The sequence below is a fragment of the Podarcis muralis genome, chromosome 5, assembly GCF_964188315.1.
Source record: "Podarcis muralis chromosome 5, rPodMur119.hap1.1, whole genome shotgun sequence".
Classification (NCBI taxonomy): Eukaryota; Metazoa; Chordata; class Lepidosauria; order Squamata; family Lacertidae; genus Podarcis; species Podarcis muralis.
Window position 1 is genome coordinate 81,348,850 of NC_135659.1, and position 22,756 is coordinate 81,371,605.

General features: G+C 45.3%; 1 protein-coding gene across 1 annotated transcript in view; it reads right to left on the reverse strand.

The window, feature by feature from the left end:
• PREX1 (phosphatidylinositol-3,4,5-trisphosphate dependent Rac exchange factor 1) overlaps positions 1 to 22,756 on the reverse strand; it is a 232,398-nt gene that overhangs the window by 19,431 nt on the left and 190,211 nt on the right. The window contains exons 22-30 of the mRNA XM_028735152.2: positions 19,473 to 19,660; positions 18,148 to 18,309; positions 16,752 to 16,962; positions 15,656 to 15,932; positions 15,159 to 15,362; positions 7,826 to 7,914; positions 7,279 to 7,361; positions 6,339 to 6,429; positions 5,632 to 5,760 (exon numbers count right to left, since the gene is read on the reverse strand). Of these exons, the coding sequence (XP_028590985.2) occupies positions 5,632 to 5,760; positions 6,339 to 6,429; positions 7,279 to 7,361; positions 7,826 to 7,914; positions 15,159 to 15,362; positions 15,656 to 15,932; positions 16,752 to 16,962; positions 18,148 to 18,309; positions 19,473 to 19,660 (1,434 nt within the window). The remainder of the gene's footprint in view (positions 1 to 5,631; positions 5,761 to 6,338; positions 6,430 to 7,278; positions 7,362 to 7,825; positions 7,915 to 15,158; positions 15,363 to 15,655; positions 15,933 to 16,751; positions 16,963 to 18,147; positions 18,310 to 19,472; positions 19,661 to 22,756) is intronic.

The following is a 22,756-nucleotide window of genomic DNA, read 5'->3' on the forward strand; positions in this document are numbered from 1 at the left end:
AAGATCCATCTCAGGTCTTTACGTGAGCCCAAGTCTTTATGCCTTCAAAGACTTATTATCTCGGCAGCTCATTAATCACGAACTCCCTGGCTTGGCTCCCAGGCCAATTAAGCCTTGCCGGAGTTCAAAGGCTCCTTGTTGAGGTAAACAGAAAAGCCTCCGCTCTCGCTGCTTTCGCTTTTCACATACCTCTCAAACGCAGTCTGTTGCAGCTTTACTCTCCTGTAGGTGCTGTGAATCTGGGCCCGAAACCTTGTTGTTGGGAAACTGCCAGGGAGATATAGTCCATCATGGCCCCAAGCCGGCTGCCGGACTTCCATCGATCTCCCGTAGCCAGGCAGATCCAGCAGTTAGCGACACGAAGCCTCAGAAATAGATTGCCACATTCCAGGCTTGTGCACACTGTTCTTTATCAGCAGAACCACAGCCAGAAAGCTTGCACCGTAGAAGAGAGCATAATTTACAGACTTTATTTAGCGTTGAACAGAACAAAGGAAAACATGACCGTTCTGAGTCAGTGACTCCGACCGACTGCAATCGAAAGGAAACAGCAAACATAAACATCCTCAACAGGAAATACGCAGACTCTGTGACTCACAAGCCTGCTCTCTCTTAAGGTGGAACGGAAATATCCTAACAGTGCAAACAAGGAAACCAGTCAGTGAGAGAGTACTGGTCGAGATTTGCTATGTTGATCCATAAACTTGGGTGGGATTTGAGTTCGTAACCGATTCAAATGCTTTTTGAGGAGGGGCTATCCCCTTGGGTGAGAGACGAACTTTCCCGCTCGCCCCGCCCGCAATCGATGGATCAGCTGACCAAGTTGGCGCTCGCTGTGGGAGTTAGACAAGAGACGCGCGCTTTGGAAAGGCGGGAAGGGAGGCCAGAGCGTTGGCAGGAGAACCGGATTCCAGACATGCCAACGTCAGCAGTGCCGCCCGAGGAGCCAATGGAGATCGGAGGAGTGAGCGCGCGCGGGCTTTCAAACTCCAGCGAGGTACGCAAGAAGGAGGGGAAAAACAGCAAGAGGTGTTTCCTCTGCCAGCAGCCGGGACATTTTGCCAGAGCATGCCCTCAGAAGAAGGCGTGGCAAGGAATGGTGGGGGCAGTGGGGAGTGAGGAGGAGAAGAAGGAGGAGCCGGGAAACGGCAAGGCTTGGCTGCAGGAAGGAGGGCACAGCAGCCAGGCGAGCAATCAGTAGAAGTGCCCAAACCAGAACCCCCCCGAGCAGCCATTGCAATAGAGGTGGTACTAGAACTCCCAAACGGACACCCCATCAAGGTGAAGGCGCTGCTGGATTCAGGCAGCTCGTGCAACTTCTTTAGCAAGGACTTTGCGCTAGAGCACCAGCTCCAGGTGGTGCCTTTGGAACATCCACTGCAAGTAACCACGATAGATGGGAGAGAACTTTTGGGAGGGGAAGTAACCCACCAAACCCCTCCCATGAAAATGACAGTTTCCAGACACACTGAAACCATTGCCTTTCACGTAGCCACCCTAGCAGGACCACCCATCATACTGGGAATGAGTTGGTTGGCATTACACGACCCAGTAGTAGGGTGGCACCAGAGGACAGTCACGTTTGGATCAGCTCACTGCGTAGAGCACTGCCACGGAGGGGAAACCTCGAGGATGGCAGTAGCCAGGGTGGCAGGAATGGCGGTGGGAGAAAAGGGGAGAGTACCACCTCAGTATGCAGACCTGGAAGAAGTCTTCAGCGAGAGAGAGGCGGATAGACTCCCCCCTCACCGGCCCTTTGACTGTCAGATAAATCTACTCCCAGGGGCACAGTTACCAGTGGGTAAGCTGTACGCCATGTCTGATAGGGAGATGCAGGAGTTGAGAAAGTTCATTGACAAGAATCTGAAGAGGGGTTTTATACGTGAATCAAGGGCGGTGGGGGGCAGTCCAGTGTTCTTTGTGGACAAAAGAGACTCCAAAGAACTACGCTTGGTCGTAGATTTCAGGTCCGTGAACAGGGTGTCGGAGCCTGTGACCTTCCCCATGCCCAGGATTGATGACATTTTGGCCAGGGTGAGGGAGGGGAAGATCTTTACTAAGCTGGACCTTCGGGGGGCGTACAACTTGATAAGGATGAGGGAGGGGGATGAATGGAAAACCACCATGTTCACCCCTCTGGGAGCCTTTGAGTACTTAGTTATGCCCTTCGGACTCCAATCAGGCTCATCGACATTTCAAAGTTTTATGCACCACGTGTTGGGGTCATTGCTCTACAAGAATTGTGTAGCCTTCCTGGACGACGTCCTAATCTATTCAGAGAACGAAGAGCAACATGTAAAAGACGTCAGGGAAGTACTGAAGAGACTGCAGGAGCACCAGCTGTGGGTCAAACTGGAGAAGTGCCAATTCCACGTGCAAGAGGTGGAGTTCCTTGGCTATCGGCTGTCAGACAAGGGCTTGGCGATGGACCCGGGCAAGGTGCAAGCAGTGCTAGAATGGAAGCCTCCCAAGAACAGGAAGGACGTGCAGAGGTTCTTGGGGTTTGCAAATTTCTACAGGAAGTTCATCAAGAACTTTGCACATCTAACGGCACCCATAACGGATTGCCTCAGCAGTAAGAAGAAGTTCGAATGGACGGAAGAGGCCCAGCGTTCCTTTGAAAGGCTCAAGAGGGCTTTTGCGTCGGAAGAGCAGCTCTTACATGTGGATCTGCGGAAGCCAATGAGGCTTGAGACGGACGCGTCAGACAGAGCGGTGGGGGGAATATTGCTCCAGCAGGCACATGGGGAGTGGAAACCGTGTGCCTTCTTCTCAAGAAAGCTTAACAAGTCAGAGCAAAACTACACAGTTTACGATCGAGAACTGCTGGCTATTCACGAAGCGTTTCGACGGTGGCGACATTTTCTCATAGGGGCGCAGCACAAGGTCCAGGTGTGTACTGACCACAAGAACCTGGAGTATTTTAGAACGGCCAGAGTGCTCAACCAACGACAGGTGCGGTGGGCTCAAGAGTTCTCCAAGTTTAATTTTGAGATTAGGTACGTGCCCGGGAAGGAAAATGTCAGAGCAGACGCCCTCTCCCGCAAGCCTGAATATGAAGAGGGGGAGGGAGGACAAGTAGCACGACATGTCATTCCAGAGGAAAATTGGGTCTGTGGGGGAGTGTTCGTAGGGAGGCAAGAGCTAGCCGGGTTGACGAGGGATGATCAATATGCACAAACCAAGATGCGAGAGATTGGGACCCCTGGGGAAACTCAAGGGGAGTTTGAAGTCAAGGACGGAGCATTGTACTATAGGGGGGCCTTGTACATACCTGAGGGGGAATTGAGAAGCAGAATACTCAAACAGATGCATGACAATCCCACGGCGGGACATTTTGGACAACATAAAACCATGTTACGGGTGACCAGGGAATTTTGGTGGCCACGGGTGAGGGAGGATGTGAAGCAGTATGTACGAGGGTGCCAGGTTTGCCAGAGAGCGAAGGGGGAGAGGTCGGCTCCTGCGGGGTTACTGGAACCATTACCTACACCAGGGAGACCATGGGAGGTGGTATCAATTGACTTTATGACTGATTTACCCAAGGCCAGGGGAAAGACGGCAGTAATGGTGGTTGTTGATTTGATGACAAAGATGTGCCATTTTATCGCGTGTTCGCATGCGGTGACTGCAGAAGAAACGGCCAAATTGTTTGTAGAGCATGTTTTCAGGTTGCATGGCGCCCCCTTGAGGATTTTATCTGACAGAGGCCGGCAGTTCACGTCACGCTTCTGGAGAAAGCTTATGAGTCTGCTGGACGTGGAGGTGGTGTTCTCTACGGCCAGGCATCCGCAGACTAATGGACAGGCAGAGAGAGCGAACAGCGTGCTGCAACAATATCTACGATGCTACGTCCACGAGAGAGAGAAGGACTGGGTGGACAAATTAGCGTTGGCTGAGTTTGCATACAATAACGCAGAACATGTGTCCACAGGGATGAGCCCGTTTATGGCAAATTACGGGTGTCATCCCAGGGCTTTTCCAGGGGAAGGGGAGGGAAGTTGGAGTGTTCCCGCCGCGGAGCAGTTTGTGGAAGAAATGGCGGCTTTACACCAACAGCTTAAGTTAAACCTGGAGAGAGCCAAGGAAGTGTATAAGAGGCAGGCCGATCGGCACCGCAGGGAGGGAGAAAGCATAAGGGTGGGGGACCAGGTGTGGTTGTCCACCAAAGGGTTACCGTTCAAGGGAGGATGCAAGAAACTACGGCCAAAGAGGCTGGGACCGTTCGAAGTAACTCAGCAAGTCAATCCGGTGACCTTTAGGCTCAAATTGTCATATCACATGAAACTGCACCCGGTGTTTCACAGGTCCTTACTTTCACCATTCAGGGAAGGGAGGGAATGTCTGGGCCAGCAAAATAGAACACCCTTACAGCCACCGATGGAGGAAAGAGAACTCAGTGGACATGCAGCTGAGATTCTCGATTCCAGGTGGAAAGGAGGGAGGGTGGAGTATTTGGTGGCATGGGAGGGGGAAACAACTGAGGAAAATGCATGGGTACCAGCAGAAGAAATGAGGGATGAGTACCTGCAGGAGGAGTTTCATAGGAGGTACCCGAGAAAGCCCCAACCACCAGAGAGATTCTGGAGGGAGCAATTTGGAACCACCGATGAGGAGGAAGAGTTTGAGGGTTTTCCTGTCTCCGACGAGGAAGGGGGGGGTTGGCCCGAAGAAGAATCGGAGTGGGAGGATTGGGAAGAGGAGAGAGAGAGCAGCAAGTGGAGAAGGGTGTTTGAACCATCAGAGGGAGAAGAGAGTTCTTTCCGAGGGTTCCCTGAATCTCCGTCAGAGGGAAGGTCGGGGGGAGGGGAGGGCCCTGGGAGGGAGGTGGATGTCAGGGAACTGACATCGGAGCAGAGGAGAGAGGGCGGGCTTCCCGACTCTGCAGGAGAAGGAACTAGTAAGGGTAGAGAGAGAACGTCATCTGGGGAAGAATGTCCAGGGGACACCAGGAAGGAGGAAGAGAGGGAAAGCATCTTGGAGGAGAGGCTCCGAGACTCTGGCACTGAAGGCAGTGAAGAGAGTGGAGGGCCGCCCCTTGGCACGCCCACTCTGCGCAGAAGGGTTTCGCGCAGAGAGGGGAGGCGTAGAGTAACTGTCAAGGAGCTTCTATGCTGGAGGAAATTTAGAAAACGCCCACTCACGGATTCGTCGAGCGACTGAGCAGCAGCAGCACCCAAGCTGCTCAGTCAGGGAAGACACACCACAATCCTAAGCAGTTTAGAACAGCTAGAAGGTTACACACAAGCAACCCCTATTCCCGTGACACCTGCAATGCAGGAATCTCAGCTAAGGCATTCATGACAGATGCCCATCCAACCTCTGCTTAAAAACCTCCAAGGAAGGAGAGTTCACAACCTCCTGAGGGACATCAAAATATCTCTACTTGGATTGCCTATAGGGAACAAATCTCATCTGCTAAACACAGGCCAATTATGTCTCATCAGAAATGTTTTCAGCTCATGTCAGTACAAAGGGTGAACCCACACAAAACTGATCCAGCCCAATGGGTAGAAACCCAGATTTGCAATAAAAGTAGCCCAGATAAATCTCCGGTCACTCTACTACCCTTTTCATAATACTAGAATAAACCAAAGAGCTTTCCCCCAGCATCCCTCCCTTTTCACAGACCTTCCACATATTTCTGTATGGTCTCCACAAGGTTCTTGATGCGGAGCGGAAGGTTCCAGGGATCTTCTTGGATGCTGATTTGAATCTTGTTCCTGCTCCGAATTGTGGTTTCTTCTTTCTGCTTAAATTCTGCAGAAGAAGAGGGACTTTAGGCCGGGCAATTGAGAAATGCCAGAGTAGTTCAAAACAGCACCTGACTGCATACTGTGCTAATCCGAACCAAGCCCTCTGAAAAGTTGGCTCTGATGAAAAATTTAAGCTGCCCAGAGTGGCTGGGGAAACCCAGTCAGTACAAATGTGGAGTACAAATAATAAAATTATTATTCTTACTTTATTAAAATACAAATAACTGGGAGTCTGTACAGAGCAGCAAAACTAACCTGCAGTGAAGCAAACATATATTAAAGAAGTCAAACATACAATAGGGCTGGAAGCTGGATCTTATGAGGAATTAATGGCTACCACTGAGAGCAGCAGCACAGTGTCTTTTCCTTCTATCTCCCCTATGACATGATGTGATGTCAATCACATTCCAGGTTTTCCTATCCCTGCTCTCAAGAAAGGAGGAGCGAATTCACACATCAGAAGGAAGGAAGGAAGGAAGGAAGGGGAACAGCTGGAGATTGAGCAAGTTGCATCTGGACCTAGCTGTAAAGTTCTGAGAAAAGCAAGATTATCCTGGGCACATGATGTTCTGTCAAGTTTACCTTGTAAACTGTGGTCCATTGGAAAATGTTTTGTTTCTTCAAAAGCCTTGTTTATTACTGGTCCTTTGAGAAGGGCATTGATGGCATCCACCTGCAAAGAAGTACATTTAGTGAGTCTTGAAAATTCTCCAAGAGTTTCCAGAGAGGTGTTTTTTGTTTTTTTTCCTAGGGGAAACCATGGGTGGTAACACATCCCATCAGTGCAAGAATTTCTGCTTACACAGCTCCTTCCCCCATGTGTGCCCCATGCCCTCCCCAAATCACAATAGCTAAATGAAGCATCCAAGACCAGAGGGAGTATATTTTTGAACACCAAGTGCTGGGGGCAAACAACCGAAGACAACCGTCATGCTCTGAGGCACTCCAGATGAAGCCAAGTAGATGAGCCATGGCCTGAATGAGCAACAGAATATTTGTTGAACCCCATCACAGAGAACGTCAAGAAAGAGCATCCAATTGCTAATCAACATTACTGGTTCCTAAGCATCTGGAAGGGACGCAGGTGGCGCTGTGGGTTAAACCACAGAGCCTAGGACTTGCCGATCAGAAGGTCGGCGGTTCAAATCCCCGCGACGGGGTGAGCTCCCGTTGCTCAGTCTCTGCTCCTGCCAACCTAGCAGTTCGAAAGCACGTCAAAGTGCAAGTAGATAAATAGGTACCACTCCAGCGGGAAGGTAAACGGCATTTCCGTGTGCTGCTCTGGTTTGCCTGAAGTGGCTTAGTCATGCTGGCCACATGACCCGGAAGCTGTACGCCGGCTCCCTCGGCCAATAAAGCGAGATGAGCGCCGCAACCCCAGAGTAAGTCACGACTGGACCTGATGGTCAGGGGTCCCTTTACCTTTACCTTTTTAAGCATCTTGAAGAGCACGCACTCTAAGAGAATATGGCAAAAGCAGTGAAGTTCCCTGTTCTACATCATAAGCGTTTGTGTCACTCACCTGGTTAAATAGATGCTCAAGGCAGCCATGCAGTTTGTCTTGTTTGTCTGAAGGTATCCTCATGTCATTGGGGAGTTCGTCACCTAATGGTGAGAACAGTAAAACTTTGGACTTGTTCTCATGGAAATATATTGCAATGGAAAGAATGTCAGGAGCAAATGCCTATCTAGAAATTTAATATATAATGACAACAGCAGTATCAATTACAACTACTTTAGGCTGTGATCAACCACCCTCCTTCTATCTTTCTGAAGGGGTGAAAAGGAAAGAAGGAAAACTGAAAGTGCTCTAAGAACCAAGATGAACAAGGTGACCCAACTGATTTTTGAAGTTTCTCGTTCCACTTGGACATAGCGTATGACATGGGCTTTTTTAGTTCTATAAGTCTGCAAGGAGGGTGATTGCTATGGGAACACTAACAAAACATAAGTGAGCAGCTGAATAATAGAGTGGCATCTACTGAAGCATTGGCTTATGGTCCATACACTGCTGAAACCTTCTTTATTAATACTAATGGTTTCATTATAGAAGCACAGCATTCACTCACCTGATCCCATCTCATCACTGCCCAAATAAGAGCTGTTACTCCGTACGCTGGTGTAGGAAAGCACAGAGTCCCGGTTACTGTTGCACTCACTGGAAGAAAAATGTGTAAAAACTAAGAAACTCTTCATATGCAGAATTCCAGCTATGCATAGTTAGCACCTTGGGGGGGGGGGGAGGATATCCAAGGGCATTCTTTCATTTCTATCCTGCCTGTCTCCAAGCGTTTAATGTAGTGTACAATGGACAATGGCCCTCCTAACTCAACACAGTAAGAGGATACTATCCTTTAGTGACAGCAAACTTTTGAACTCTGTCCTAGAATACTTCATCTTTCACTGATGAAGACAGATTGCAGAACTGTAGCATTACTCTTTGCTACCAGAGCTCATGTCAGTGACTAAAGACAAGGGTTAGAAGTTCAAATTCTAACCCAAATTTAGTTGATTCTTTGAGCGCAGGGACTTCGTCACTGAGCTTCAATGTTCTGTTGAAGAACATTCTGTTGAACTCTCTAAAGTTCAGATTTGACTTAAAACCGCACTGTTTTTTATTAGAATGCACAATGATGGAACACTGTTTTCGGTACCTGTTTTGTGACATTTCCAGGTGTCTCCCTGGATGGGCACCAGGACAGTCACTCAGCTATTCTGCTGAGTCCAGACTTCCCTTAAAACTACCTGCCACTGCCACCTTCTGACTTGTAGAAAGGAGTAGGACTCTGGTTTAATCATCATACTCAAGTACATCCACACAAAGCATGTTGGGCGAGATATACTTGCCATAGAATCCATCCAGACCAGAACACAGATTTAAACATAAACATACATTTTTATTAGAGAGCATAATCTGCAGAACCAGTAGCAAAATTTGTAAAGAATTCTAATTTCCTGACCTAACGTAACTATCCTATCTTCTAACTTTCGTTAGCCATTCTTACTCTTTTACATAGAAGTCAAAGTGAGTCACATGCCAATGGTGAAAAGAAGCAAGAGTATGCATGAGTCAATCTATATATGACATCTGTGCAATAAGTTTGTTTCAAAACACACCCTTCTATATTGTCCACCAAGGCGAGCAAGAGGCATTATGAGAGTTCAAGGTCACATTCTGGCCAGGCAAAAACACTTCTGGAAGCCAAGACGTAGAGCCACTGAGGAGTGTGGCCTGGAGAAAATCCCAAGGACCAGACAGGGAGGTCTGGAGGACCGCATTTGGCCTCTGGTCCTGATGTGCCAGAATGTAAACCAAACAGATGCAACTGGAGGCACCTTCTCTGAATAGGATATAATTTATGCAACACTATTTAAATGAACATTGCAATCTTTTAAATACGCTCAAAACTACCCCACAAGGGAAGTCTTTTCTGCTCCCATGTTTGTTTTGTTTTGTTTTAAATTCCTCCTCCACAACAAACACTCTGTGAGGTGAGTGGGGCTGAGAGACTTCAGAGAAGTGTGACTGGCAGGTCACCCAGCAGCTGCATGTGGAGGAGCAGGGAATCAAACCCAGTTCACCAGATTACGAGTCTACCGCTCTTAACCACTACACCACACTGGCTCTCTTCTGCTCCCATGTTGAAAATGGGAAATGAAGGTCCAAGGAACCACAAGCCCATGAGTCTGGTGATACCTGAATTCACATATGTGGGATTCAAGTCTGAAACTCCATACACTGGGCTACCACAGGGGCCTTCTCTATGGAATGGGCCCTTATGAGAACTTGTTAGCTCTTTGGATACAGAGACATACCCAGAGTGCTGGATTACGACCTGGGAAACCAGGGTTCAAATCCCCACTTGGCTATGAAGCTCAGTGGGTTGACCTTGGGCCAGTCACTGCATCTCAGCCTTTCCTAGGGTTCCTCTTGGGGTTGTGGAGATTAAAAAATGATGAGCAGGAGAATAATATGGCATATTTTTGTCTGTGTAGATCTGCAAGTTGCTGCATCTTAACGGCGTAACAACAACACAAACAATAAATGCAATAAGCACAGTATATCCAAGAGCTGTTTCATCTCTATCAAAATGACAAGGGTAAAGGAGAATGCTCCACTTGATTTCTGCTATCAATATATAAGTTGTTCTCAAAGGTATCTATTTCTCTTAATTTCTGAAAGGGATATACTACACTATGTTCAGGAATGTTAGGAAGAGACAAATGGCTATGAAAGGTAAACTGATTGTCCGAATCAGATCTCGTGCAACAAACCATGACTAATTCCAGCTAAGTATCTTCTTAGCTGTGCTTTACTCATTCTTGTAAGCTCCAGGATATCCATTTTCTGACCAAAACCAATCAAAACACATTTGATTCCTTCTTGAATTGCTATTATATAGGTTATGTATGCTTAATCGTCTGAGTCTAAAAGAGGTAAGACAGAACAAACTCTCTCATCTTTCATTTAAATTCTGAAACAAGTGACAGCCCCACTGGGAATCTGCCTTTGATCTCACTGTGTCATCTAGGACAGATTAGGCTCAATTATAGAACCCATTAAACAAAACCCAGCACAGGAATAGGAGTCATATGAAAAGCTGAATAAAATTATTTCTATTGCATTAAAACAAATTCCACTGTTAGTAGGTAGAAAAACCCTGAAGATACACTGCCAGCAAAAGATTAGCCTACCACCCACCAACAGCTTTTCTATGGAACCAAAACTGAGGATTTAAACCATGCAAAATGTGCTTTTTACATGTTCAATGCTCGGCTCTTAGAGGAAATAAATGATGCTAATTCCTGTGACTAGGAAACTTGAAGTGCTAGAAATAGCACTTCTAATTGAATTGCCATGGCCTATTTTCTTTAATGCACAGGTTGCAAAACACGCTGGGGATTTTCTACAAACGTTTGACAGTTTTTGGCTACCGCTCAGTAGCCTTCTTTGTTTGGTTGTCATGTTGAGAGCTCTGCTTCACACAAAATTCCATCTCCTTTGCCAACAACACAGGAGAAATACTCAATGTACCTGGATCACTATGCTCACAACAATCCTAAGGCATGACATGTATGTGGAAATGAACACATCTAAATTGCATGTTTAAGAGGAAGGGGTCCCCTGTTACTCCTCCCGGATTAGAAAGTCCAGTATCGGAGAAAGAGCTACCATCCGACTAGCGCTTGAATCACTGCAGCAAGAAAGAAGATGCGTTTGGATTTGATACCCCGCTTTATCACTACCCGAAGGAGTCTCAAAGCAGCTAACATTCTCATTCCCTTCCTCCCCGACAACAAACACTCTGTGAGGTAAGTGGGGCTGAGAGACTTCAGAGAAGTGTGACTAGCCCAAGGTCACCCAGCAGCTGCATGTGGAGGAGCGGAGACGCGAACCTGGTTCACCAGATTACGAATCTACTGCTCATAACCACTACACCACACTGGCTCCCCAGAAATACATTTCAAATGTAGATCTTCCGATTGGGCTTTATGCTTCCCTTCTGGCACCAACCAGGGTGATCTGTCAAAATATCACTATTTTGGGGTTTTATACTGATTCATCGTCTTTGTTTTTTTTAAATAAATTTTATATTATACACTGCTCAAGATTTATTTACACAAAGTGGTGCATAAACATTTTAAATACCACATAGTTAAATTTTAAAGCTTGAACAGTTTGATATTTCACTAGGTGACATATATGCCACGAGAAGCAGCTGGTCACTTATGCCTTAAGACAAGATTTTCAGACACAAATATTTTTTATCTCAGTTTTCCGAAACCAACTGAAAAACAAGAAAGCAGGGTAAGGGGGTGGGGAAGCTGAAATTTTATTCTTTTACTATTTTCCTCTTCTGAGTCTTCTGGGAACACAATGTTCACAGACTTGAATAGAAAAGACTTCTCTGTAACTGCAGCTACTAGAAGCGCTTCCAAGCTACCTGAAAACTTCTGTGGTTTTATAGTGCTATATTACAAAGGCAGAGGGTGGGGACAGGGAGTGAGGGAACCACGTTTGAGGAACTGAAATGCACAAAGCTATTTTTCAAACAGTCTTGACTTTCTACAGCAGTCTAATAGTAAAGTTGTTGAGTATTTGCTAGACTCATTTCCATAGTGACAGGAGTAAGTCAGGAGATATTTGAACAGCCCTGAGTGCTCACTGGAAGCACAGATCGTGAAGCTGAGGCTCCAATACTTTGGCCACCTCACGAGAAGACAAGACTCCCTGGAAAAGACCCTAATGCTGGGAAAGTTTGAGGGCACAAGGAGAAGGGGACGACAGAGGACAAGATGGTTGGATAGTGTTCTCGAAGCTACCAGCATGAGTTTGACCAAACTGCAGGAGGCAGTGGAAGACAGGAGTGCCTGGCATGCTCTGGTCCATGGGATCACAAAGAGTTGGACCTGACTAAACAACTAAACAACAACAACAATTTGAACAATATATAAATATGCTCCTATATCAGACTTAAAAGGTCTCTTTAAAATAGTGTTGCCTGCAGAATGGCTGGGTGGAATTTCTGTTCTATAATACAGGTGCCTTAATTCCTTATTGTTGTGATCCACAAAGCACTGAATAAAGAGTATTTGAATTTTAGCTCTGGTATTGGATTGAAATCAATTGAGATGAAGAGCCAGTTCAAACTGGTTTGGTTCTTTACTACTATGAAATGACTCCTCCCCCTCCCACCGCCGCCATTAATTACCTCATGTTGTTGGTGTGCCTGGCGAGAGGGGGAACTATTGGAGGAAATCCTTGTGTAAATCCATTTTGTATCCTCTGTATTGCTGGAGCCTAATTTAGCTTATTTGCTCCTTCAATCAGCAATACAGAGGAGTGGGCAACTTCCTTGCATCTTTAGATTCCCGGGTTAGAACAAGTGGACAGGGACCAAGCTATTCTTCACTTGTCGGTTTACACCTTTGGGGGAGGGAAGGGTATATGAGTCTCGTAATGCCCTCATCGAAGGGCTATGATTTAGGCAGCGAAAAAACCTCTAGCTGGTTGGCAGCCCCTTCAAAAACAGCATTTTCTGTTCTCTCCTATCCTTCTAATGTATGATGCAGAAATTGTTCCACTTAGGACACAAAACCACAAAGTCAAAAAAAAAAAAAAAAGCGCATTACTTGAAATCTCTTGTGAGATCTTCCAAACAGCAGAGCTGTGGTTAATTCAGTCTACTTCCATGTGCCTCAGACTGGTGCCTGCTGATCTGAGTAATGCAAAAAAATCCTGCTGTAGATGTAATCGTTATAAAGTCCAATTAGTCTGTGTTTTCTGTAGATTGTGTGTTTGTACACATAAGACAACAAGTTAACAGTTCTGCAAACAACAGCTGCAGAACCAGTCTGAAGCTAACAGGCGTCTACTCCTGAAAAACCCACAAAAGATTCCCTCTTCCCAGCTGCAATGCTTCACTGGATAAAGAGGAAAATTCTTCCCTCTGACCTCACCTGACCTGCCTGATCACTGAGGCCCTGCTGTAAGTTGAGCCTGTGACTGACATGTGCACCATGTCAAATTGTTGTGAACTCTGGACTGGATGCACTTAAATTCGTACCGTGCAAGTAATGATTAGGGCCTGGCCCACGTCATATGTGCTCTACTGTACATTTGGGAACAGTCCTAAGTATATAAGGAGCGATGATCCATTTGTTAGCAGATTTTAAGCACAGAGTGCTTTTTAAAGAGAGAAGGAATTGGTAAGATTTAAAAACATTTGGATTTTAGCTTCTAAAGGCAGAATGAGATTAGAAATAGACCATGGAGAAAAGCAACTGAATTTGTCTGGAGTGATGGAATGTCCTTCCTATGAAGAGGGACAAATTCCTCCTACCCTGCAATGCAGATGTACTAAATGGTGAGAAGGTATTGCTAGCTAGTAGGTAGCTGTTGCTGTGAACATTCTGTGTCACTGAGGACAGCATTAGTCAAAATGCGACTATTTGGGGTCACTTCAATTCCCCATTGCTTTCCCCTTCATCCTGCATCACTGCACAAAACATTTAACTTTTGTTCAAAAGTCTTACAAGTGGCCTCCCATATGGTAAGTCATACCAGAATAAAATGTGGTAATGTACAAACAACCAGCAAAACAGAAGGGCAATATATGGGTTATGATTCTGCTCTGTTATCAAAGTGCAAGAACCCTTTGAATAAGAATGTAAGATTGGTAGGTGTCTATATCTATAAGACAAAGGACACAATTTAAAGAAACAAAGGACACATATTAATAAAGGTTAGCTGTGACTAATCTCCTAATTTAGCCATCATTAACATTTGCTGGAATGGATTCACAGATTGGGGTGCAACAAACATTTTTCTTGTGATGACATAAAGAAGTGCGCCAGCCAAAAAGGCATCATCTTGCATGTCATAAGCAGTTCTAGCAGTGGTGGACTTTGGGTTCTCAAATTTCAGTGGTGCCCTGTGCGATGCTAAAATTTGCCCCCCCCCCCCGGCCTCTCGTGCTCCATTCTACATCATTGTTGCAGTGCCCCCTGCAGTACCAGTGCCCGGAACCGGTGGGACTACCCTAAAACCACCTCTGCTTTTAGCTTAGTGCATGTTCTCAAATGCATTCATTAACAACTAGAACCTGAAATACAATTTTGTGGCATAGTCAGATAGAACTGCTGCTCAGATCTCTTTGGAAAGGAAAATTTCAGTAGTCGGAAAGAGAAAAAAGGGTGAATTTTCCCCTGCTCCCCAGGGATTTCCCCCAGTTGTGCCATATAGTCTGGTGGCCACAAATTTGAGCATTTCATAGCTATACGGGGTGGGTGCCGTTCTTGAGGACGAAAAAAGGGAAATGAATCCTTTTGCTTTGCTGTCCTTCTGAAACATCCATGTATAGAGTGGGTGGTTGTGGGGAGTTTTTAGATCTCCTTCCACCCAACTCACAATCTCTCTTCTCAAGGATAGTTATAACAAGCTGTCAGGGGTCCCTGGGTCACACACCTGCAACCCTCATCACCCCTCTTTCTACGACCCTTTTCATAACTTGTCAGGGGCTCAGGCAGTTTAGACATTTCTCTTTCTCTCAACTACCATCAGCACCCTGTATGCTCTTAGGATCTTGTTGCCAAGGGGCTTTCTTCTCTGTCTCTGCTCTCTCGCTCTCTATAATTTTTCTTTTATTTTACAAATATACTTCTGGGGGTTCACCAAGGATGCAAAAAACTTATTTTGGGGTGGTTCTTTTTTCACTTCCTGATAGGTACTCCACTACCCAAGTCTGCTACTAGATTAAGCCATCAAGCAGAAGAACATGAGCACTCTTGATACCACAAGTTTTAACAGCAGTATGTGATTCATTTGATGATACATGGATGCATAATCTTCTCAGTATCCAAGTGAAATGGCTTCCGAGCAGTGCGCCTCACTGAACCCACCTGTACGAGTCTCTATAACTCATTGTATCATGTCCCGAATCTTCCTGGTCCTCCTCAGACACTTTGAAACAAACCTTCTTCATCCCATGCTCGACTTTGTCAATATCGCTCTCTTCCGAGACCAAGGATGTGGCGGGCATCTCCTCCATGGAGGGAGGCTCACATAATCCTGCTGCCGTGGGTTCAGTAATGGTGGACAAAAGCCTGCAGATGTAGAATGTATCATGGTAAGAAGAAAAACCAGCCAAGGGCTCCAGGAGCCAGAAGTGTAATCTCTGCTATACATACATGGGGGACACCTGTAGGCTGACGCTCTGTGAACCTCACCATGCTTTTAAAACCTTAATCGGAGGCTCTGCATAACCCCTGCTCTAAGGCATGCTAAAGCTAAGTCAAGTAGGGCATTGAGAGTTATAATTCAATCATAACTTTGATTCTCTCCTCCCCCCCCCGATTCAGCACAAAGATTTCTAAAGGCAAGATGTTAACCAACTCACTTATTTATCTGAAAGACGTATTGTTTCATTTCTTTAACTGCTACTTCTAGTTTGTTGAAGAGCTGCAAGTAGGAGTCCTGTATTTCCCGATCTTCTTGCTTCAACAGAAAGGTGAGACCTCTCTCCTCCTGAGTAGTTCCTCCATTCTCTTGGCCATAGCAACCATCATATTGTCCATGTGGGTTGAGGTCCCCATTTTCTGGCGCCAAGCATCTCCATGATGGTGCAGCCATGCTGGCTATGCAGTGCTGAGTATATGAGACTGGATTTAAGCTTCCTGTTAAACATTTAAAAATTCTGGTTACAAAAAGCACTTGTCTTTAAAGCTTCTTTTAAGGAGCAACCTCAAATTCTTTTATATGTTATTTATTGACCTGTTTTCCAAAAGGGGGAAGATATAAGTGACAGATGGGAAGAAATAAGGAATTACGAAGAATTTCCCCGCCCCAGAAAACCCTTTGTAGACATCATAGAGAAATCCTTTAAAATTTACCTGAAGGTTAGAACTATGCTTATGCAATTTATTTACTTATCTGGAATTATCAGCAGGCCAATAGCTCTACTCAAGCCTGTCAAGTTCTGTAAATACTGGGGCAAGAACAGCAACCATGAGCTAGTCCTAGACCTTTGGCCTTCCTTTCCCTGTTGCCAGTATCTCAGTTGCTCCTTGTATTATCATAAATTGCCTCAAAACAACATATTGTTTTAGCACAGACACCAGTGGAAGACCACTCTTGTTCAATTGCCTACATACAGCTGCCAAGCCTTGCAGCCATAACATATTTGCATGGTGATGGATCTCTTGTTAAGTCTTTCAGGTTTCATTCCCAGTCAATAAACCATCCCTTCTATACAGAAAAAGGGGGGAATTTGCTTAAGGCTGCTTGGCTGTCATGTGCAGCATGATAGTTATGTTCATCCCCACCCACCCTATTCCCACTATTACGCTGTGTCCTATGACAGAGTCAGATGTTCTCATAAAAACTTCAGAGGGGACCAGGCATCTTAGCAGAAGCATTCTTCTTGAATTTGGTCTTGAACAACAGCTGGGTGTTGTTCCAATGGGTATGCAAAGCTCTTAAGAAATAGTGAGCACCTTGTTCTGGATCTAGGCCGATAATAGAAGGCTTCCGTCCAATGCGAATGCTGAACGACCTAGCCACCGAGGTAGTGTTTTTGGGATACGACACTTCCATGAGGTTAATGTGGCAGTTGGTGGGGCAGAAATCCATGCTGCTCAGAGGGTGGAGTTCCGTTGTGGCTCGTTTGAAGGATGGGCTCACCTTGGTTTTCAACTCATCTGCGAACTAGGGAAAGAAAGAAAAATGTTTCAATTGTATTAGCACACTAATCCACAAACTACTTGCCCCTGGGTTTATGCACTTATAAATAAATCGAACTACCTACCACAGCTGCTCCTCTTTTTTTTTCTTATTTCCATCACCACCTCCACCCACAGAAGAAAAAAAAAATCTCGGTGGTCCTCTTTCCAATAATTCACAGAAAATGTATTTCCTTAATAACTACATAAATCTATGTATTGCATGCTTCAAGATGTTCACAGAATCCAGGAGAGACCAGAAATGATGTAGAAATGCTATCCATGATAGCAGGTGAATGCTTACATCCCATAATATAAACTGGGGCTCTGACCCAAAAGACTGTGAATGAAGCTGTGGGTTCTGGATATGTGCTACTCATATTTCCCCCCCCCCCCATTTTTTAAAAAAACCAGAATCCCACTAATTAGCTATTTGTTGAGGAGGGTAGATAGGATCCCCTTACTCCTGCTTCCTGTCTGATCTGCAGGCATCATATCTTGGCTTTGTAAAATGAGCTGTGTGCATCCAGTCCGAGATGTCAGATTGGAAAGCCTGCTTCTGTGTGAAGAAGGCCCTTAACTGGATATGGTGCAAGTGTTTCACAATCAGACAGTGACATTAGTCTGCAATCTGAATAAAACCAGAAAGCCATCTAAAAGTTTAAAACACATAACGTAATGCGCACCTACACCCAGCCCACCTCCTTAAAAGGGGATTTGAAATCTAAAGGCATAATAATAATAATAATAATAATAATAATAATAATAATAATAATAATAAATAATTTATTATTCATACCCTGCCCATCTTGCTGGGTTTCCCCAACCACTTTGGGCGGCTTCCAACAAAATATTAAAATACAATAGTCTATTTAACACTAAAAGCTTCCCTAAACAGGGCTGCCTTCAGATGTCTTCTAAAAGTCTGGTAGTTGTTTTTCTCTTTGACATTTGGTGGGAGGGTGTTCCACAGGGTGGGTGCCACTACCAAGAAGGCCCTCTGCCTGGTTCCCTGTAACTTGGCTTCTCAAGGCGAAAGAACCGCCAGAAGGCCCTCGGCACTGGACCTCAGTGTCCGGGCAGAATGATGGGGGAGGAGACGCTCCTTCATAAATGGACCGAGGCCATTTATGCTGCAGTGTCATGATGTCGTTATGCACAATGATCTCACCTCTTGATAACTGGCAACCCTTCTGCTGATGCTCTCCAACTTTGTGTCGCAAATCTGCCGGCACTCAAATTGCGGCATGGTAACCACAGCATTGCTGAGGGACATAAGCCTTCTGCAGTTCCTCACAAAGAAGCTGTCATCTGTAGCAAAGGCCTCCAAAATCTAAAGCATTAGAAAACAATTACCTTGTTTGGTTGGAACACCAGGCCACAAACCTCTAAGCAGATGAAACATTGGAAATACATCAGCCAGGATTGCACAATTCCAAAGGCAAAAATGACAACTGGGCAGGTAGACACGCTTCCTGGCGTATTTCAAGGGAACACTTTGGAAAGGTAAATTGTAACGTAAGTGGTGACTCAAATTTTGTTCTTTGTTTTTGTGGAACCCTCATTCCACAAAAAGTGAGAGGGAAATCCTGCTGTTTCTGTGGAAAGTAGACAGATTTCCAAGAATGTTTTGGAAGAGGTGGGGGTTGATTAACCATAATGTAGTAATGAGGTGTTGGATGACAGGTTTTTCTCTGGTGTGCCCCCCCCCCACGCCGCCACTGTTTTAAAAAAATCCTTGCCAGCTGCAATCTGCAGCAAATGAGTCTCAACATCTCTGCAGCCATCTGACTATTTTCTGAGTTTCTTTAGTTTTACAGTTACATCTTCTTTTCCATACTATATACAATAAATCTATTTGACTTCCCACCCAGCGTTTCATGACAGTTCTTTATACATATTATTTGGCTGCATATACACTAGTTCTTCACCTAATTTTCCACACTCTCTTATCTTTTATAATGTCAACTGTTGGTCACAAAGCACCCCCTAACCTGGAAGTCATATTTAAGGTCCAATAAATATCCCCCTAGGTACTCCCACTCACTCATTGTCAATTTGTCATCTTGGTTTCTCATTTCAGATGTCATACTGGCAAGCTAGGCATATTCAATTAGTTTGCATATCCGTTGTTCTTTCCCTGGGATTTCTCTTAATTTCCAATTTCTTGTATATACTATCCTTGCTGCTGGTTGTTGCATATAAGAATAGGTTGTGGGCTTTCTTAGGCAATTTGTTCACAATTACACCTAGAAGAAATGTTTCTGGTTTCTAAGGAAAGGTAAGTTTAAAGATTTTCTTTAACTCATTGTACACCATCTCCCATTGGGTTGTCTGCCGTCAACAGAGGGTCCTTTATCTTACAACTGGATTTTAATAGACTTCAATATATTTTAACACATTCCTATATACATTTGTAACTCTACTGAGCTTCAGGGACAGGGAGAAGTGGATGCCTGGTTGATGCATTAAAGAATAACACCGAACGGTATAAACCTTTGCTGTGAGGCTGAAGGACCCCTTGGGCTCAATGATCTTCTCCAGGACAAAGCTCCTGATCCCAGCAGTGCTGACGTATTCATACACGACACCATGTTCCAGGTGAACATTGTCCACCGTTAGGCTAATAAGAGGAGTGTCTTCTCTGATGATTAACGGGGAGTCAAAAGTCTGAAGGGCCAATTCTGCAAACCAAAGTTCGGTCATTAGAAGAGCACAGAGATGGAGACAAGAGCACAAGCTGTAGCATATGTCAGGGAACTGCCATCAGCTCAGAGGCGAGAGGTGGAAAGGCAGCTGGATTACAGGGAGCCTCCAAAGATCGTGGGAAGCAGCACTTCCTCAGCAGAGGAGGGAAGCCCCGCCTCTAGTGGGGAAGAGATGCAGGGCTCGGAGGATGCAAGAGAGAGCCAAGACACCCTGCATGAGCAAAGCGGGAGGGAGGCAGGTCCCCCTTTATTTTTATTTTTTTTTAAAGATATTTATTAAGATTTTAAACAATTAAACAGATTTAACAAACATAAAAAATAAAGAAGAAAATACATACAGCTACAATAGAAAAAGAAAAGAAAAAAGAAAAGAAAAGGATCCTGTTTTTAAATTGTTACCTTCATAACCCTCTTTCCTGACCTCCTCGCATCCCCCTTTTCTGTGTTCTCTTTTACAAAATCACATTCAGCAATATCTTACCCTTTTTCAAATCTCATTGAACTTTATACCTTTCCACTATTATGTCACCAAATTTTCCCCTTGATGTCACTTCATTTAATTCTGACATAACATTATTCTAACTTTTTCACCCTTGTTTCTTACACAATATTTTTGCATATTCCTATCAACTTTGTCACTAATGCTATCTTATCTTCACATCCTGCATCATTTTAACATTCAATTATTTTACAATGTTTTTGTAAATAGTCTTTAAATTTCTTCCAGTCCTCTTCCACTGTCTCTTCTCCCAGGTCTCGGATTCTGCCAGTCATTTCTGCCAGTTCCATGTAGTCTATCACTTGCGTCTGCCATTCTTCCAGAGTGGGCAAATCTTGTGTCTTCCAGTACTTTGCAAAGAGAATTCTTGCTGCTGTTGTTGCATACATAAAAAACGTTCTATCCTTCTTTGGCACCATTTGGCCGACAATGCCCAAAAGGAAGGCCTCTGGTTTCTTGGGAAAGGTATATTTAAGTACCTTCTTCAGTTCATTATATATCATTTCCCAGAAGGCCTTAACCCTTGGGCACGTCCACCAAAGGTGAAAGAATGTTCCCTCAGTCTCTTTACATTTCCAACACTTATTGTCTGGCAAATGGTATATCTTTGCAAGCTTGACTGGGGTCATGTACCACCTATATATCATTTTCATAATATTTTCTTTCAAGGCATTACATGCCGTGAATTTCACTCTGGTGGTCCACAACCGTTCCCAGTCAGCAAACATGATATTGTAACCAATGTCCTGTGCCCACTTAATCATAGCTGATTTAACCGTTTCATCCTGAGTATTCCATTTTAACAGCAAGTTATACATTCTTGAAAGTACCTTAGTTTTATGTTCCAACAATTCTGTTTCTAGTTTCGATTTTTCCACCTGGAAGCCTATTTTTTTGTCCATATTAAATGTTTCTCTAATTTGATAATAATGTAACCAATCTCGCACTTTATCTTTCAATTTCTCAAAACTCTGCAATCTCAGTGTATCTCCACTTTGTTCCAATATCTCCCAATATTTTGGCCAATTGGCCTCCATATTGGGTTTTTTCAAAGCCTTGGCCTCCATAGGTGACAACCACCTTGGGGTCTTGTTTTCTAAAAGATCTTTATATCTTGTCCAGACATTAAACACTGCTTTCCTGACAATATGGTTCTTAAAAGCTTTATGAGCTTTAACCTTGTCGTACCACAAATATGCATGCCACCCAAATGCATTATTGAACCCTTCCAGATCCAAGATGTCAGTGTTCTCAAGGAGCAGCCAGTCTTTTAACCAGCAGAATGCTGCTGATTCATAATACAACTTCATGTCTGGCAGGGCAAACCCCCCTCTTTCTTTAGCATCAGTCAATATTTTAAATTTTATTCTGGGCTTTTTGCCCTGCCAGACAAATTTGGAAATATCTCTCTGCCACCCCTTGAAACAGTCCATCTTGTCCACAATCGAGGCAGGTCCCCCTTTAGCCACGCCCTCTCTGCGCAGTAGGTTTACGCGCATAGAGGGGAGGCGTCGGATGGGGGTCAAGAGACTACTCTGCTGGGGAAAGTTTAAGGACCGCCCACTCTCAGATTCTGCTAGTGACTGAGCAAAACATGGAATTGAGACGTTCTGCACTGTAAATGTTTTTGCACCAATAATAAAGCCTTTGAAAAGACCACTGGGAATCTTGCCTGTTCGCTCTCGAGCAACCATGCCGGTAGGCATAAAGCCAATTCCGAACTGGAGAGGAGGTGGGGTTGCGGGCCCACCCCCTCCCCACACACGCGGGGGCTGGCCCTTAGCCCCCGCGAGAAAGAGGGAATCCCCAGGCGTGACTACGACCCGGCGTGACTACGAATCGGCGAGGCGGGGAGGCGGGGCCTAGCCTATTTAAGGCTAGGGCGCCCGGGGACCGCCCTCTTTGCTTCGTTCCAGCTGCCCGGTTTTCAGACCGGGACCTTTTCATTTCGGACCGGGACCTTTTCGTTTGTTTGGCCGTTTTCTAGAACCGTGCCTCCTGCCTTGCGCTTGCTGCCGACTGCCTACAGAGCTGAAATCACTGGGGAGAGAGCTGAAATCACTGGCACCTTTGTGCTCGATTTGGTCGGCAGCAGTTGGCTGGCGGAGGTGCTTGGTTGCGCGTTTGGAGGGTTTTAGCCACAGCATAGAGGGAATTTTGCTGGGTTGCTTGTTCAACCATCCGGGCGAAAGGAGATCTGGAAAGCGCCACCCCAGTACACGAAGAATTTATTTTGTTTTATCGCCGTCTGAGTGTTGGGAAGAGTAAGGATCCTGAAAGTAAGGCTATTTGGCGCAGCTGCAGCGCCGAGCCTCGCGAATTGCAAGCCTCGCCCTCCAGGACCTGGCCCGGAGCCGGTAACATATGCGGGGATCGGGAGAAGTTGCGTAGATATTCCTAGATGTTTGTCTAGAGGGGGGCTGCGATCTGCCTTACCCGTGATTCCCTCAAAGGCGTTAGCTTACTGTGAAGGATTGCTGTGAGGGAATTACTGTGTAATTCTCCGTGGTCTGTTTGAGCAGGAACCAGCTGGGCGGTCACGTGTTGAAGCCCGGGCGCTCCTTTTTGTTAAG